Source organism: Ranitomeya variabilis, chromosome 1, assembly GCF_051348905.1.
Source record: "Ranitomeya variabilis isolate aRanVar5 chromosome 1, aRanVar5.hap1, whole genome shotgun sequence".
Taxonomy (NCBI): domain Eukaryota; kingdom Metazoa; phylum Chordata; class Amphibia; order Anura; family Dendrobatidae; genus Ranitomeya; species Ranitomeya variabilis.
This window is the reverse complement of record NC_135232.1, coordinates 140,315,229-140,331,374: the sequence shown is the minus strand read 5'-3', so window position 1 is coordinate 140,331,374 and position 16,146 is coordinate 140,315,229. Positions and strand designations below refer to the sequence as shown.

The 16,146-nt window shown below is 41.1% G+C and overlaps 1 protein-coding gene across 6 annotated transcripts in view; it reads left to right on the top strand.

Moving 5' to 3' along the window:
• Positions 1-16,146, top strand: part of MCTP1 (multiple C2 and transmembrane domain containing 1) — a 1,325,457-nt gene that overhangs the window by 705,258 nt on the left and 604,053 nt on the right. For all 6 annotated transcript variants that reach the window (XM_077289252.1, XM_077289242.1, XM_077289260.1 and 3 more), the window contains one exon: positions 8,705-8,798. In XM_077289252.1, the coding sequence (XP_077145367.1) occupies positions 8,705-8,798 (94 nt within the window). The remainder of the gene's footprint in view (positions 1-8,704; positions 8,799-16,146) is intronic.

The window sequence follows — 16,146 nt, the reverse complement described above, 5'->3', positions numbered from 1 at the left end:
TGGTTTAAGTACCCTTAACTACCGCCGTTAAAAGGCATATTGGTGGTCGTTAAGGGGTTATGATTGAATCTTCCCAGTTAATGGCGTAAATAAAGTGATCGGCTGACTGCCGGTTATATACCGGGTTATTATCTTAGTTCACACAGTCTGTCAGTTATATTACTACCAAGGATGGGCCTACACAGTTTGGCTCACTGTGGAAATAGTGTTCACTGCTTACTCACGATTAAGTCCTGATACGGTTCCCTGTTGCAGTGTGTACAGTAGAAAATGCAGCAGAACATGAGGCACTCACAGTGGAGGAACCATTAAAGGTGTGGAGGGTAGCAAGTGAGCCCTTGTACAGCTCTATCTCTTCTGTCTCTAAGGGTACCGTCACACATTGAAATTTTCATCGCTGCGACGGCACGATTCGTGACGTCGCAGCGTCGTATAATCATCGCTCCAGCGTCGTAGACTGCGGTCACACGTTGCAATCATGGCGCTGGAGCGATGCCGAAGTCCCCGGGTAACCAGGGTAAACATCGGGTAACTAAGCGCAGGGCCGCGCTTAGTAACCCGATGTTTACCCTGGTTACAAGCGAAGACATCGCTGGATCGCTGTCACACACAACGATCCAGCGATGTCAGCGGGTGATCAAGCGATGAAAGAAAGTTCCAAACGATCTGCTACGACGTATGATTCTCAGCAGGGTGTCTGATCGCAGTAGCGTGTCAGACACAGCGATATCGTAACGATATCGCTAGACCGTCACGAATCGTAACGTCGTAGCGATGGAAATTTCAATGTGTGACGGTACCTTAAGAAGATTGAAATTTAAGATGCCCTCCTGGTGTAGGCTGTGGCAGTTTCCTGGTCGATTGAAGATTAAGGGAAGCGTGACGTAGGATAAAGGCAGAGCAGCCTATTAAGTAGACCTCTCCTCACGTCGCTCAGGCTGGTTATTTTCTTCACTCCTTACAGGAAGAGGAACTCCTCCCCGACTCTTCCCTCAGCAGCTTCTAGAGGCTTCCGCAGGAAACCAGGCTGAGAAAGTGTCATGTGACCAAACTCTTGCACCTTTGGACAGTAGATGGCAGTAAAGGACAATTTATCGAATAAACCACATAAGGCTGGTTTCACACTTGCGTTTTGATCTGCAGCGTTTTTTAAAAAACGCAGGTGGTGAAAAAACGCATGTAAACGCGTTAAAACGCTGCGTTTTTTTGACGCATGCGTTTTGCATTGGGAAAAAAACCGCGGCGTTTTGACGCGTTTACATGCGTTTTTTCATGCGTTTGCGTTTTTGAAACGCATGCTGAGAAGTGTGTGACAGCTGCCAATCATCAAAATCAACTAGAAAACCCACTATAAATAGAAATAGCTAGGGTTAGGGTTAGGGATAGGGTTAGGATCCCTAGGGTTAGTGTTAGTGTTAGGGGTAGGGTTAGGGTTTGGATCCCTAGGGTTAGGGTTAGGGGTAGCTTTTTATTAGAAGAATGTCCTGGTCACCAGGTCACTGATAAGCCACCCCCCACCATCAAGGTGATAAAGGGATCCAAACCATAACCCTACCTCTAACCCTACCCCTAACCCTAACCCTGACAAGCCACCCCCCACCATCAAGGTGATAAAGGGATCCTAACCCTAACCCTATCCCTGACAAGCCACCCCCCACCATCAAGGTGATAAAGGGATCCAAACCCTACCCCTACCCCTAACCCTGACAAGCCACCCCCCACCATCAAGGTGATAAAGGGATACAAACCCTAACCCTAACCCTGACAAGCCACCCCCCACCATCAAGGTGATAAAGGGATGCAAACCCTACCCCTAACCCTACCCCTAACCCTGACAAGCCACCCCCCACCATCAAGGTGATAAAGGGATCCAAACCCTAACCCTGACAAGCCACCCCCCACCATCAAGGTGATAAAGGGATACAAACCCTAACCCTACCCCTAACCCTGACAAGCCACCCCCCACCATCAAGGTGATAAAGGGATCCTAACCCTACCCTTAACCCTAACCCTGACAAGCCACCCCCCACCATCAAGGTGATAAAGGGATCCAAACCCTCACCCTGACAAGCCACCCCCCACCATCAAGGTGATAAAGGGATACAAACCCTACCCCTAACCCTACCCCTAACCCTGACAAGCCACCCCCCACCATCAAGGTGATAAAGGGATACAAACCTTAACCCTACCCCTAACCCTGACAAGCCACCCCCCACCATCAAGGTGATAAAGGGATCCTAACCCTAACCCTGACAAGCCACCCCCCACCATCAAGGTGATAAAGGGATCCTAACCCTACCCCTAACCCTGACAAGCCACCCCCCACCATCAAGGTGATAAAGGGATCCTAACCCTACCCCTAACCCTACCCCTAACCCTAGGGATCCTAGGGATCCATAGGAATTGGCTATTATGTTGACCTGGTGACCAGGACATTCTTCTTATAAAAAGCTTTGTTCAATGTGGACACCCCAAGATATACGGTATTGCTATAGAGTACTAAAAATATAAACTCGTAGAGTATTGACTGTCATAGTGTTAGGGTTAGGGGTAGGGTTAGGAGTAGGGGTAGGGTTAGAGTTTGGATCCCTTTATCACCTTGATGGTGGGGGTGGCTTGTCAGGGGTAGGGTTAGAGTTAGGGGTAGGGTTAGGGTTTGGATCCCTTTATCACCTTGATGGTGGGGGGTGGCTTGTCAGGGTTAGGGTTAGGGTTAGGGTTTGGATCCCTTTATCACCTTGATGGTGGGGGGTGGCTTGTCAGGGTTAGGGGTAGGGTTAGGGTTAGGGTTTGGATCCCTTTATCACCTTGATGGTGGGGGGTGGCTTGTCAGTGTGTATTCTTGTTTTTTTCTATAAAAATGCATGCGTTTTTAACGCAAACAAACACATGTGCTTAAAAACGCATGCGCTTACATAGACAGCAATACGTTTTTTTGCCCCAAAAAAAGCCTCTAGAAATTACTACATGTTGCATTTCTGCAACCGAACGCATGCAGCAAAAAACGCATGCGTTGTTAAACGCGGCAAAACGCGTACAAAAAAAAACGCATGCGTTTTTAATGTTAAACATAGGGAAAAAAAACGCATGCGTTTTTTTTCAAAAAAACGCTGCAGATCAAAACGCAAGTGTGAAACCAGCCTAAGGCTAGGTTCACATTGCGTTAGGGCAATCCGTTTAGCGCTAGCGCTAGCGGATTGCGCTAACGCAATGTATTTTTAGGGGTCGCGTTTGGGGTTCGCGATAACGTCCCCACTCTCGCAGATCCCCGATCTGCGAGAGCGGGGAACGGACCTCGGGCGCGCCGCGGACGCTGCAAGCAGCGTCCGAGGCGCGCTACAAAAGAACGTCACATCGCTAGCGCGAGCCAAAAAAGGCACGCGCTAGCGATGCGCTTCAGGCAAAAAGAACATTGCTGTCAATGGGTGCGCTAACGGACCCGTTGCACGGCGTTAATTGCGACATTTTCGCCATGCAACGCTGTCCGTTAGCGATCACCCAAAAACGAAATGTGAACCTAGCCTAACAGGACATAGGGTTTGGTAACCACCCAACATCTATATTTTGCAACAGAGAGGAGGAGGTACTGGTACACTACATGTGTACTCTGCAACTCTGCCTATGGGGTACTGTGCCCCATTTCTGGTTGTGACATTTGTAATCAGCTTCATCAGTGAAATGTGAATACATGCTCTGTGGGTGAAATTTCTTATCAGCTTCTGTGGGTGAAATGTGGAAACATGATTTGCTGGTGAAATTTGTTATTAGCTTCTGTGGGGGTACTGTGCCCAAAAGCATCTCTGTAATCTGTAGCCATGTCTGTATGAGTAGTGTGCCTAAAAAATAATTTTACTTTACCTTTGTAGACAGGTCTAATGCTCATTAAAGGATTTAACTACTCATTCCAATTACACATCCTCTAAATTGTCATGGATGGCAATTTTGTCTCTCAATATCAACGGCTGACTTGAAAATTGGTTAATTTGCTTGACTGCTGCCTTCCTTGGATGTGGTCAATGTTTACCAGGCTTCCACTCAGGAATGGAACCCTGATTCTCTGTTACCCGTGTGTACTCTGCAACCCCATCTGTGGGCAGTTTGAGATTGGATGGCTGAGAGTGGCTCCAGTTCCTTGACTTTGTGTTCCCCTGGGTCCCCTCTTAATCATGGCCCCAGTTCAAACAAACAAGAAAATAGAAACGGAATACAATTCCACTATCCCTATCTGAAGTATTTAGGTGTAGTTGCCGGCTTTGGACAGTAATTTATTTAAAGTAAACTCTTTGGGATTTGGGACCTACTATGTTTTCTTCAGATGCATTTGCAGTACACACAGTACCGTATTGTAAATTCTTGAACATTTGGGGTATCATACTCCATGCTCTGATGCTGAAATGTTTAAACTGCTTCTGTGGAGCTATTGTGCACCATGCTCTGTGGGTTACATTTTAAGGACCCCCCCCCAAAAAAAAATGTGCAGAATCGTCTAATCCAGACTGATGCTAAAGGCTCTAATTTAGACATGGTTGCCTGCTTTGAACAGTAAGTTTTTCAAGGTAAACTTGAACAGTACTGTAGCGTACATTTTTGAACAGTGCCATGCTCTGTGGCTGAAATTTAGTGTAATATGTAATCTTATTGAGTATTGATCCCCATACTCTGATGCTGAAAATTTTAAACTTCTGCTGTGAGGGTATTGTGCACCATGCTCTGTGACTTACATTATTATTATTATTATGATTATTACACATTTTTATAGTGCCATTTATTTCATGGCACTTTACATGTGAAAAGGGGACAAATTTAGGCAAGTACAATAAACATGACCAAAAACAAGGCACACTGGTACATAAGGAGGGAGGACCCTGCCCACGAGGGCTCACAGTCTGCAGGGGATGGGTGAGGATACACTAGGAGAGGGTAGAGCTGGCTGTGCGGTGGTTCAGTAGATTGAGGATCACTGCAGGCTGTAGGCTTATCGGAAGAGGTGGGTGTTCAGGTCCTTTTACAATATTAATTATATTATGTGGGAGTACTGTTACCCATGCTCTGTGGGTGAAATTTATTGTCACTGGATCTCAGTGATGTCAGCTGCTCATTTAGATCCAGTACCTGGGCTTCCAAATGTACAACTGTCACATATCACGCACAGGATTATGCCCCCTCAAATGGCTGTTCAAGGATTGCATACATGCAACAAGATGTACACTGGATGGCATTGTCAGTAATGGAGCATATGTTCCTAATGGGGATTACAGAATGCTGAAATGTTAATAAGTAATAAACAAGCAAATATAAACAGTGAATTAATACAACTTTCTCCCTTCTGAATTCCCTTAATCCAAAGTCACTAAATCACAAATCACATATAGAACAAATCACTCTTTCACGCACTATTTCAAATGCTTTATATGTATTTGCTTTTTCTTAGCAGCAATACATCCTGCAACCCACTGCAATATGTGCCTTGGATTGCAACATATTTTCTATTCATCAAAAACTACCTCTTTTATGGTCTGGATGCTGGATGGAGAATGATGCTCAACTTGTCTCTTCAGAAATCCCCATAGGGGATCACTTTTCTACAGAAATGCAACAGATGTGTGTTTTGAATCATTGTCACGTTGGAAAAGTGTACGTCTACAAAGGGTACAGAGTGATGGTAACATCTTCTCTTTCAATAAAGAGCAGTACATCTGTGAAACCATTATACAATCAATGAAATGTAGCTCCCAGAAAAAGGACACTGCCACCACTATGTTTCACTGTAGGCACCATACATTTAGAAAATTTAATTTAGAAAAATATCTCCTGATCTGAAACCAATCGAACACCTATGGGGAATTCTGAAGAGACAAGCTGAGCATCACTCTCCATGCAGCATCCAGGCTCTTAAAGAGGTTGTTGTTGAACGTAAAAAGATAGATGTTGCAATGTGTCCCTAAATTGTTCATTCCATGCCTACAAGACTTGGTGCTGTCCTTAAAAATCATGGAGGTCTTACAAAAGGCATCAACTAATTTGTGAAAACTGAAGATTGTGTAATAAAAGTCATATTATTAACCTTACTTTCATGTTATGGGTTAAAAAATGCCCTATGATTGTCTTGTCAAAATCTTTGAAATTGTTCTTGTATTCAGTGACATATTGATTATAATTTTATTTTTCAAAGATAGTGTACTTATAAGCACTGTGTATAAATACATTTATAGACATATATAGAGAGATACTTACAGATAGTTTATATTCATCTTATGTTTGGAGCTTATGCTTTAAATAAAAAATAATCATGAGTGCTTTTTATATGTGACATTTACAAGAGAGAATCTTTAAGCAACGAACAAGCCAATTCTTTATTCTGGTAATTTTTCTCAGCTTGACTGACCTTGGAAGATGTATTGCATATTCATCAATTTTTATATGAAAACAAGAATAATCATGTAGACATTTTTTTATATCACTTCACTGGCCACTTTTTACAGCACCTACAACAAAGTAAATGTTTATATTTGTATTGATTTTATTCAAAACCTAAATTCTAATTCCACTGTTAAATGAAGTACAAGTTCATATTATTACTAAAATGCATTTAAGAAATAATAGAAAAGTCTTAATTAGCAAAAACCTTATGCATAAAGCTCCTTTGCAGACCTTGTCTTCATGATTACAGACTACGAGTCTTGTAGTTCTTACTCCACCTCCCCTATTCTTGATAAACTATACAGTTGCGGCCAAAAGTATTGACACCCCTGCAATTCTGTCAGATAATACTCAGTTTCTTCCTGAAAATGATTGCAAACACAAATTCTTTGGTATTATTATCTTCATTTAATTTGTCTTAAATGAAAAAAACACAAAAGAGAATGAAGCAAAAAGCAAAACATTGATCATTTGACACAAAACTTCAAAAATGGGCCAGACAAAAGTATTGGCACCCTCAGCCTAATACTTGGTTGCACAACCTTTAGCCAAAATAACTGCGACCAACCGCTTCCGGTAACCATCAATGAGTTTCTTACAATGCTCTGCTGGAATTTTAGACCATTCTTCTTTGGCAAATTGCTCCAGGTCCCTGATATTTGAAGGGTGCCTTCTCCAAACTGCCATTTTTAGATCTCTCCACAGGTGTTCTATGGGATTCAGGTCTGGACTCATTGCTGGCCACCTTAGAAATCTCCAGTGCTTTCGCTCAAACCATTTTCTAGTGCTTTTTGAAGTGTGTTTTGGGTCATTGTCCTGCTGGAAGACCCATGACCTCTGTGGGAGACCCAGCTTTCTCACACTGGGCCCTACATTATGCTGCAAAATTTGTTTGTAGTCTTCAGACTTCATAATGCCATGCACACGGTCAATCAGTCCAGTGCCAGAGGCAGCAAAGCAACCCCAAAACATCAGGGAACCTCCGCCATGTTTGACTGTAGGGACCGTGTTCTTTTCTTTGAATGCCTCTTTTTTTCTCCTGTAAACTCTATGTTGATGCCTTTGCCCAAAAAGCTCTACTTTTGTCTCATCTGACCAGAGAACATTCTTCCAAAACGTTTTAGGCTTTTTCATGCAAGTTTTGGCAAACTCCAGCCTGGCTTTTTTATGTCACGGGATAAGAAGTGGGGTCTTCCTGGGTCTCCTACCATACAGTCCCTTTTCATTCAGACGCTGTTGGATAGTACGGGTTGACACTGTTGTACCCTCGCACTGCAGGGCAGCTTGAACTTGTTTGGATGTTTGTCGAGGTTCTTTATCCAACATCCACACAATCTTGCGTTGAAATCTCTTGACAATTTTTCTTTTCCGTCCACATCTAGGGAGGTTAGCCACAGTGCCATGGGCTTTAAACTTCTTGATGACTCTGCGCACGGTAGACACAGGAACATTTAGGTCTTTGGAGATGGACTTGTAGCCTTGAGATTGCTCATGCTTCCTCACAATTTGGTTTCTCAAGTCCTCAGACAGTTCTTTGGTCTTCTTTCTTTTCTCCATGCTCAATGTGGTACACACAAGGACACAGGACAGAGGTTGAGTCAACTTTAATCTATGTCAGCTAGCTGCAAGTGTGATTTAGTTATTGCCAACACCTGTTAGGTGCCACAGGTAAGTTATAGGTGCTGTTAATTACACAAATTAGAGAAGCATCACATGATTTTCCGAACAGTGCCAATACTTTTGTACACCCCCTTTTTATGTTTGGTGTGGAATTATATCCAATTTGGCTTTAGGACAATTCTTTTTATGTTTTTTCATTTAAGACAAATTAAACGAAGATAATAATAACAAAGAATTTGTGTTTGCAATCATTTTCAGGAAGAAACTGAGTATTATCTGACAGAATTGCAGAGGTGTCAATACTTTTGGCCACAACTGTAGATACTAGAGGAGGATCAGACTACACGTGGGTTGTTTGTAGTCTGTAACCATGAAGACACATAGGCTTACATGGAAAGTCCATTACATAATAGCATTTTCTTAAATTAAGAGGAATTTCGAGTTGTTTTATTGTTTTATTTTATTTTTATTTTAGAGTGATTTTACAGAATTGGTTGTAAAAAATGCCATTATATCATATGATAAATAATTCTTTACAATGTAATGTTTTAGGTGATATATCATGTCATATTGACAACATTGCCATTTTTTTGGTATATACACAAAAGTAATATAGTATAATTACCTATGTGAATAAGTAATGCCCGTGTTTTGCTCATTACAGAGTCTTATGAGGTCCTTCAGCAATTTCAATGATGTTGGTTTACTTCAAGTGAAAGTCATAAGAGCAGAGGGATTGATGGCAGCTGATGTCACAGGTAAGAAGCAGTGAGATTTCCACAAGATTAATATATACTCTCCAAGCAGCTGTTAATTAAATAAGGAAAATATATGAGTGAAATGTTTAGTTGTGATTTCATGACATGTATTTGTTAGATTTTACTTCTGGGGCACGTACAATACCACAATGAGAAGAAATAGTGACACGTTTCCACTGGTGTTTTTGCAGGTTTGTTAAAGACAGTGGTAGACAGATTAATTAAATTCATGTCTTCATGGAATATGTAGAATAATTATGTCAAGTATATGCACAGATACCATGGGCTCCTCCAAGGACTAATATTTGTTAATCCCTATCCTGATAGATTTGTATGGAATAACAGGTGAAATGTTCACGTCATGTATATCAAAGTAGGGGACTTTACAGCATTAAAAAAGGCAAAATGACTTACCGTGTGTGTCCAAATGTGTAAAACTGCTTTTGGGGTGGTACCTTTTTCAGTCGGATGACAAGGTGGAGCTTTTATTATTTATTCAGGGACTTTGCACACAAGCCAATGACAATTTACAAGTAGATCTCTCTGTCTTGCATGAATATCTTGCTTAACTAAAATTCAGTCTGCCAGTTAATTTGTATGGATTTTCTAATGATGACTGACTTTTTGCTTGTTTTTGCTCCATGTTTCTAACTTGTACTCCTTTTGTGCCTCCTTGTTCAAACTTTGCCTAATCTTCTACTGTGGGTTATATCTTGGCTCAAGCCAACTATGCCATATCTGTGTTTTTGGACATGGTTCATGCTTGTTGGTATTCCATCTCTGGTGTCAGCTTGTTGGCAACTGATCCAGTCACATTCAAAAAGTCCAATCTTACCTCTTTGTATGTCACTAGTCCTAGTCAATACCCAATATTTAGTACAAGCTACAGCTTGTAACCAAAAATATTATTGCTAAAGTATCTAATCCTTTTATTCTGGAGAATCGCTGATGTCTACTAATGAATTGTATAAGTTTCCCTGCATGGAATTCTTTTTATAAATAATTTTTTGCTGCCAATGCTTAAGTGCACATACACTAACCCAATAATTACTATGCTGCACAACTATTTGAGTGATTGCAACATTTATTTGTGATCCTTACTTTGTATGTAAATTGTCTTAATTTTAATTTTTACTTGGAAATTGAATGTCTATATTTAACGTGAAGTTAGTCTGGTATAGATACAGTGGGGAAAAAAGTATTTAGTCAGCCACCAATTGTGCAAGTTCTCCCACTTAAAAAGATGAGAGAGGCCTGTAATTGACATCATAGGTAGACCACATCTATGAGAGTCAAAATGAGAAAACAAATCCAGAAAATCACCTTGTCTGATTTGGCAACATTTATTTTGCAAATTATGGTGGAAAATAAGTATTTGGTCATTAACAAAAGTTCATCTCAATATTTTGTTATATATTCTTTGTTGGCAATGACAGAAGTCAAACGTTTTCTGTAAGTCTTCACAAGGTTGGCACACACTATTGGTGGTATGTTGGCCCATTCCTCCATGCAGATCTCCTCTAGAGCAGTAATATTTGGGCCTGTCACTAGGCAACACGGACTTTCAACTCCCTCCAAAGATTTTCTATGAGGTTGAAATCTGGAGACTGGCTAGGCCACTCCAGGACCTTCATATGCTTCTTAGGAAGCCACTCCTTTGTTGCCCTGGTGGTGTGCTTTGGATTATTATCATGCTGAAAAACCCATCCACATTTCATCTTCAATGCCCTTGCTTATGGAAGGAGGTTTGCACTCAAAAATCTCACGATACATGGCCCCATACATTCTTTCATGTACACAGATCAGTTGTCCTGGTACCTTTACTGAGAAACAGCCCCAAAGCATGATGTTGCCACCCCCATGCTTCACAGTAGGTATGGTGTTCTTTGGATGCAACTCAGCATTCTGTCTCCTCCAAACATGACAAGTTTTGTTTCTACCAAACAGTTCTACTTTGGTTTCATCAGACCACAAGACATTCTCCCAATACTCTTCTGGATAATCCAAATGCTCTCTAGCAAACTTCAGACAGACCCGGTCATGTACTGGCTTAAGCAGGGTGACATGTCTGGCACTGCAGGATCTGAGTCCCTGGTGGCGTAGTGTGTTACTGATGGTAGCCTTTGTTAGGGTGGTCCCAGCTTTATGCAGGTCATTAACTAGTTCCCCCCGTGTGGTTCTGGGATTTTTGCTCATCGTTCTTGTGATCATTTTGACCCCACGGGGTGAGATCTTGCGTGGAGCCTCAGATCAAGGGAGATTATCAGTGGTCTTGTATGACTTCCATTTTCTTATTATTGCTCCCACAGTTGATTTCATCACACCAAGCTGCTTGCCTATTGCAGATTCAGTCTTCCCAGCCTGGTGCAGGGCTACAAATTTGTTTTTGGTGTCCTTTGACAGCTCTTTGGTCTTCACCATACTGGAGTTTGGAATGTTACTGCTTGAGTTTGTGGACAGGTGTCTTTTATACTGATAACAAGTTCAAACAGGTGCCATTACTACAGGTAATGAGTGGAGGACAGAGGAGCCTCTTAAATAAGAATTTACAGGTCTTCAATGTGACATATTTCTTTTTGGACTGTTTTGTTTTGGGTTTTTTTACTTTGCGAATTAATTTATTTGCAAAAAAATGTGATTTTTATCCCCTTCTTATATGTTTTGGGATATGTTGAAGGCCTCCATGCTTCTGAAACACACAAAACAGAAGTGGTGCGTATGTTATATATGGCTCGAAAGTTTATCGCATAGTATTGGATACAGGAACTTCCACCTACCAAACTACAATTTGTTGACTAGGTCAAATGGCTTATTTTAATGGAGAAAGGTATTCATCGTAAGAGACATACAATAGGGAAATATAAGGCTTTACGGGCTTAATGAGTCGGGCTTGCCCCCTTCCATCTGGTTAGAGACCGTATACTGTTTCATTAAGATTTCCTTTTTAATATTGATAAAAAATGTCTATTTCTGGCCCAATGAAGTGATGTAAACACAACGTGGCAGAAGTGATCTCCCATGCGCTTATATGACTAGTCATTTTCATGTTTACTCAGAAGTGGTGAAACCTGATGTGGTTGGTGGGGGTGTTGGCGGAATGGAATGGGTTGTTGGCATTAATATGTTCATAGATTAGTAGAGTTGGAAGGGACCTCCTGGGTCATCTGGTCCAACACCATTCTTCAAACATTGTTTGAAGAAAAGCAATGTATTTGTTTATAGTGCAATATCATAGATATTATATATGAGGAGAATGGAGATAAATCTAATACCAGCACATGCTTGGTGGCATGCATCTATAGTATCAGGTGTACTCGTAAGGCAACACGTGGAAATCAAATAGATATCTGATATTAGTGCTAATCTTATGTTGGCGATGATTTATGTGCAATATTAACTAATGGTCAAAATGAAAACCGCTAAGCTTGTGAGATGGTGGTATTTGCTCCACCTTCAGAGGTCTTGCTGGCCATGCACATGAGGTATTAGTTGCCTGATCCAACCAACCTTTGAATAAGCAGTCAAGTGTCGGTATTGAGACATGAGTTTGCAGATCTCCCAACAAATATGACATGCTCATAACCAGTTTTAACCTGGTTCCACCTATACTGATCATTAAATATACTTCTTTAACAGTTACGTTACACCAACTGTTACAGTCTTCATTGTCTTTCCTGGAGTATTGTGTTTCTAAATGATTTTGAACTTTGAAATCCAACATGCTTGATCCCTCACCGCCGATAACTACCGATAGGGTTCAGTCTGCTGGCACATATCAAATCAGATAATGTAAGTAGGTTCAGATGACTTCAGACTTCAGATTTAAAAGATCTCTGCACTTTTTTCAGATCGTCAGAAGATACGACAGTGCTTTGTATCTACAGTAATGGTTCTCTTCGAGATACTTTGTTGCAATAGATATTTCTAAACCCAAAGAAAGCACATAAACCAAAAAAAGAAATAGAGCATGAAATCTGAATGTAATATGAAATAAAGACATAGCTGCAGTGGATATTTTGCTGTTTTAACAATTATCTGATGAACATCCCTATTAGCTTATGGTTTAACATTTAGTAGATTCACATTCATTAAGAGGGTTACATCGAAGTCCTTCTTGACAGCCCACTTAAAAATAGTCTGTTTTGCTGTCTGCGGGCTTTAATTAAGATGTGTTCAGTTCTAGCTCCTTTGCCCCCCACCCGCTGTGTCACAGACTGGCGATCAGACACTTTTAGATGGTCCAGCCCATGACTTTGACCTTCTGAGCAGTACAGCATTCCCGGGGGAACCGTTCAACTCATGAGTTCTGATTTCACACTTCCAGGATGCCTCAGCTCTTTTAACAATGACAGGGAGACAAAGGCCTTTAGAGCAGGTCGCATGGGGACTTGTTTAAATTGGAAACTAGAGAGGAGTCAAGGAACAAGGTTATGGGCTACAGAACAGTGCTTTTAATAAAGAGCTCACAGCTCTGGTTCAGTGCTATGGAGTCTGCTTCAATTCAATTAATTGAGCCATTTATCTGAATCATCTTATACTTTAATATTTCTCACCAGAAATTTCTGAAAAGTATTGTCTTTAGGATAGCACTGATGCAGATAAATTAAAATCTAACTTTGTCAGTTTCAGTGTATTACTGTCCTGAAGCAATAAAGGTCAGCGCTTCTGCATTCATTAAAAATGGCCTGAATTTTTAAGCAGGTAGACCCTCAGACACATATAAATGATACATGGAAGAACAATGTAGCTTTTCAGTATGCAAATACATCCCGTGTAAATGCATTGGGATGCACCCTGTCTGCAAGACATTCCCAAATTCAGCTAAATTCCGTATATGTAGCATGCATCCTGGAATAGCTAATGCTTCCTGGAATGAACAATATAATTGTTTTTAAGTGGTTCTCTATTGCGGAAATCCTTTTTAAAGGGGCCTCTGATGATACCCTGCTAGGCATGTCCCTCTCCTGGAGAACAGAGCGGTCAGCTGCATTCTGTAGAGTAGCCTAGCAATAAGTGTTTCATTCTCCTGCAGCACTATCACAGGTGGAAGGAGGAATTACCTAGGTCTTATTGACATCAATACGCGGTGTGTATTATATAGAGATGTATCATGTTCTTCAGAAAAAGAGACACACCAAATTTGTGCTTGTTTCAATTTTTTTTAGACTATCAAAATATAGATCTTATACTGATGTTAAATATACACACATATGTACTTATATCAGTTAAATGCATACATTTACATACCCCTAAGTTTAAGCCATTAAAACTCCTATTTATCCCTGCAACTTATTCCCAGTCAACAAACAATAATATTACCATGTTGTTGGGGATGACTAGTTGATTATGCCTTTATATACAGTGGCTTCGAAATTTCCAAAAACAACTATGTCATGGACTTAGAAGCTTCTTATAGGCTGATTAACATATTTTCAGTTAATTGGAAGGGTAGATCTGTAAGTATTCCTTGACAGCGAACTTGCCTCTTTGCTTGACATCATAGAAAATTCAAAACAAATCAGCCAAGACATCAGGAAAAGAATTGGGCACAAGTCTGGTACATCCTTGGCTTGGGAACAATTTTTAAATGCCTGAAGGCACCATGTTCATCTGTTCACACAAACATTTGCATGTTTATACACAATGAAAACACTGAGTCATGATATCAGTTAGGAAGAATACACCATTTAGTCACATAGACATGAATGTACCTTGGTGCAAAAAGTACAAATCCATCCAAGAGTAAGAGCAAAAAGCCTTGGAAAGATGCTGGAGGAAACAGTACAATAGTATCCTCTAGATCAGTGTTCCCCAACTCCGGTCCTCAAGACCCACCAACAGGTCATGTTTTCAGGATTTCCTTAGTATTGCCCAGGTGATAATTGCATCACCTTCACAGGCAATAATTCCATCACCTATGCAATACTAAGGAAATCCTGAAAACATGACCTGTTGGTGGCCCTTGAGGACTGGAGTTGGGGAACACTGCTCTAGACCAATAATACATGCCCTATATTGGCATAACCCAAAATGTCCTACAAGGCCTGAAAGGCTGCCTGGCAAGAAAGGGCCTCTGCTCCAAAATCGCCCATAAAAAACTGTTACGGATTGCAGCTGCCATAGGGACAAAGATCTTGCTTTTTAGCATAATTGTTCCCTGGTGTGAAGAATAAAAAATTTAAACTGTTCAGCCATAACGGCCATCATCAAGTATGCCATCACAAAGCCCTGACCTCAATCCCAAATGTATGGGTGTTGTGAATTCTGCTCTTGGGTTCCCTCCGGTGGTTGTTGGTAGTAATGCAGTTGTCCCTGGGTTGCAATCCTGGGCAGGTGTCCCTGCTGATTGCAGCTCTGACTGGGATATTTAGGTGTGCAGGATTCATTAGCCCTTGCCAGTTGTCCATTGTTCTTGGAGGTTTTGCATCTCTGTCTGGTTCCTCCTGCCCTGCTGCCAAATCAGCTAAGATAAGTGTCTGGTTTTGTTTCTACAGCACACATGCTGTGTGCTTTACAATTCAGTACTATTCAATGTTTTTTCTTGTCCAGCTTAGACTGTGTTTGGATATTTCAGTCAAGTTGGATTCTCAGGAGATGCAGATATACATTCCATGTCTTTAGTTAGATGGTGGAATTTTGTATTATCTGCTGTGGATATTTTTAGGGTTTTAATACTGACCGCTTAGTATTCTGTCCTATCCTTTCCTATTTAGCTAGCGTGGCCTCTTTTGCTAAATCCTGATTTCTGCCTGCGTGTGTCTTTCCTCTAATACTCACAGTCAATATTTGTGGGGGGCTGCCTATCCTTTGGGGTTCTGCTCTGAGGCAAGATAGAATTCCCATTTCCATCTATAGGGGTATTTAGTCCTCCGGCTGTGTCGAGGTGTCTAGGATGTGTTAGGTACACCCCACGGCTACTTCTAGTTGCGGTGACAGTTTAGGGTTTGCGGTCAGTACAGGTTCCACCTACTCCTGAGAAAGTCTCATGCGGCTCAAAGGTCACCGGTCATAACATATGGGCAGGACTGAATAATTCTTTGTGAACAAGGAGGACTACAAGCCTTACTCAGTTACACTAATTCTGTAAGGAGGAATGGGCCAAAATTCAAGCAACTTATTATAAGAAGTTTGTGGAAGAGTTGCCAAAATATATGTCCCAATGATAGACAATTTAAAAGTAATGCTACGATGTACCAGTCATGTGTATGTAAACTCTGTGACATTTAATATTGCTGTTTCCTACTTACATTTCACATATTCTAATGTGTATGTAAACTTAAGTGCCCTCCCATGTACTTTTGATAACTGTTGCCCAAACTATGGTTTGGCCAGCAACTACTTCTACTGA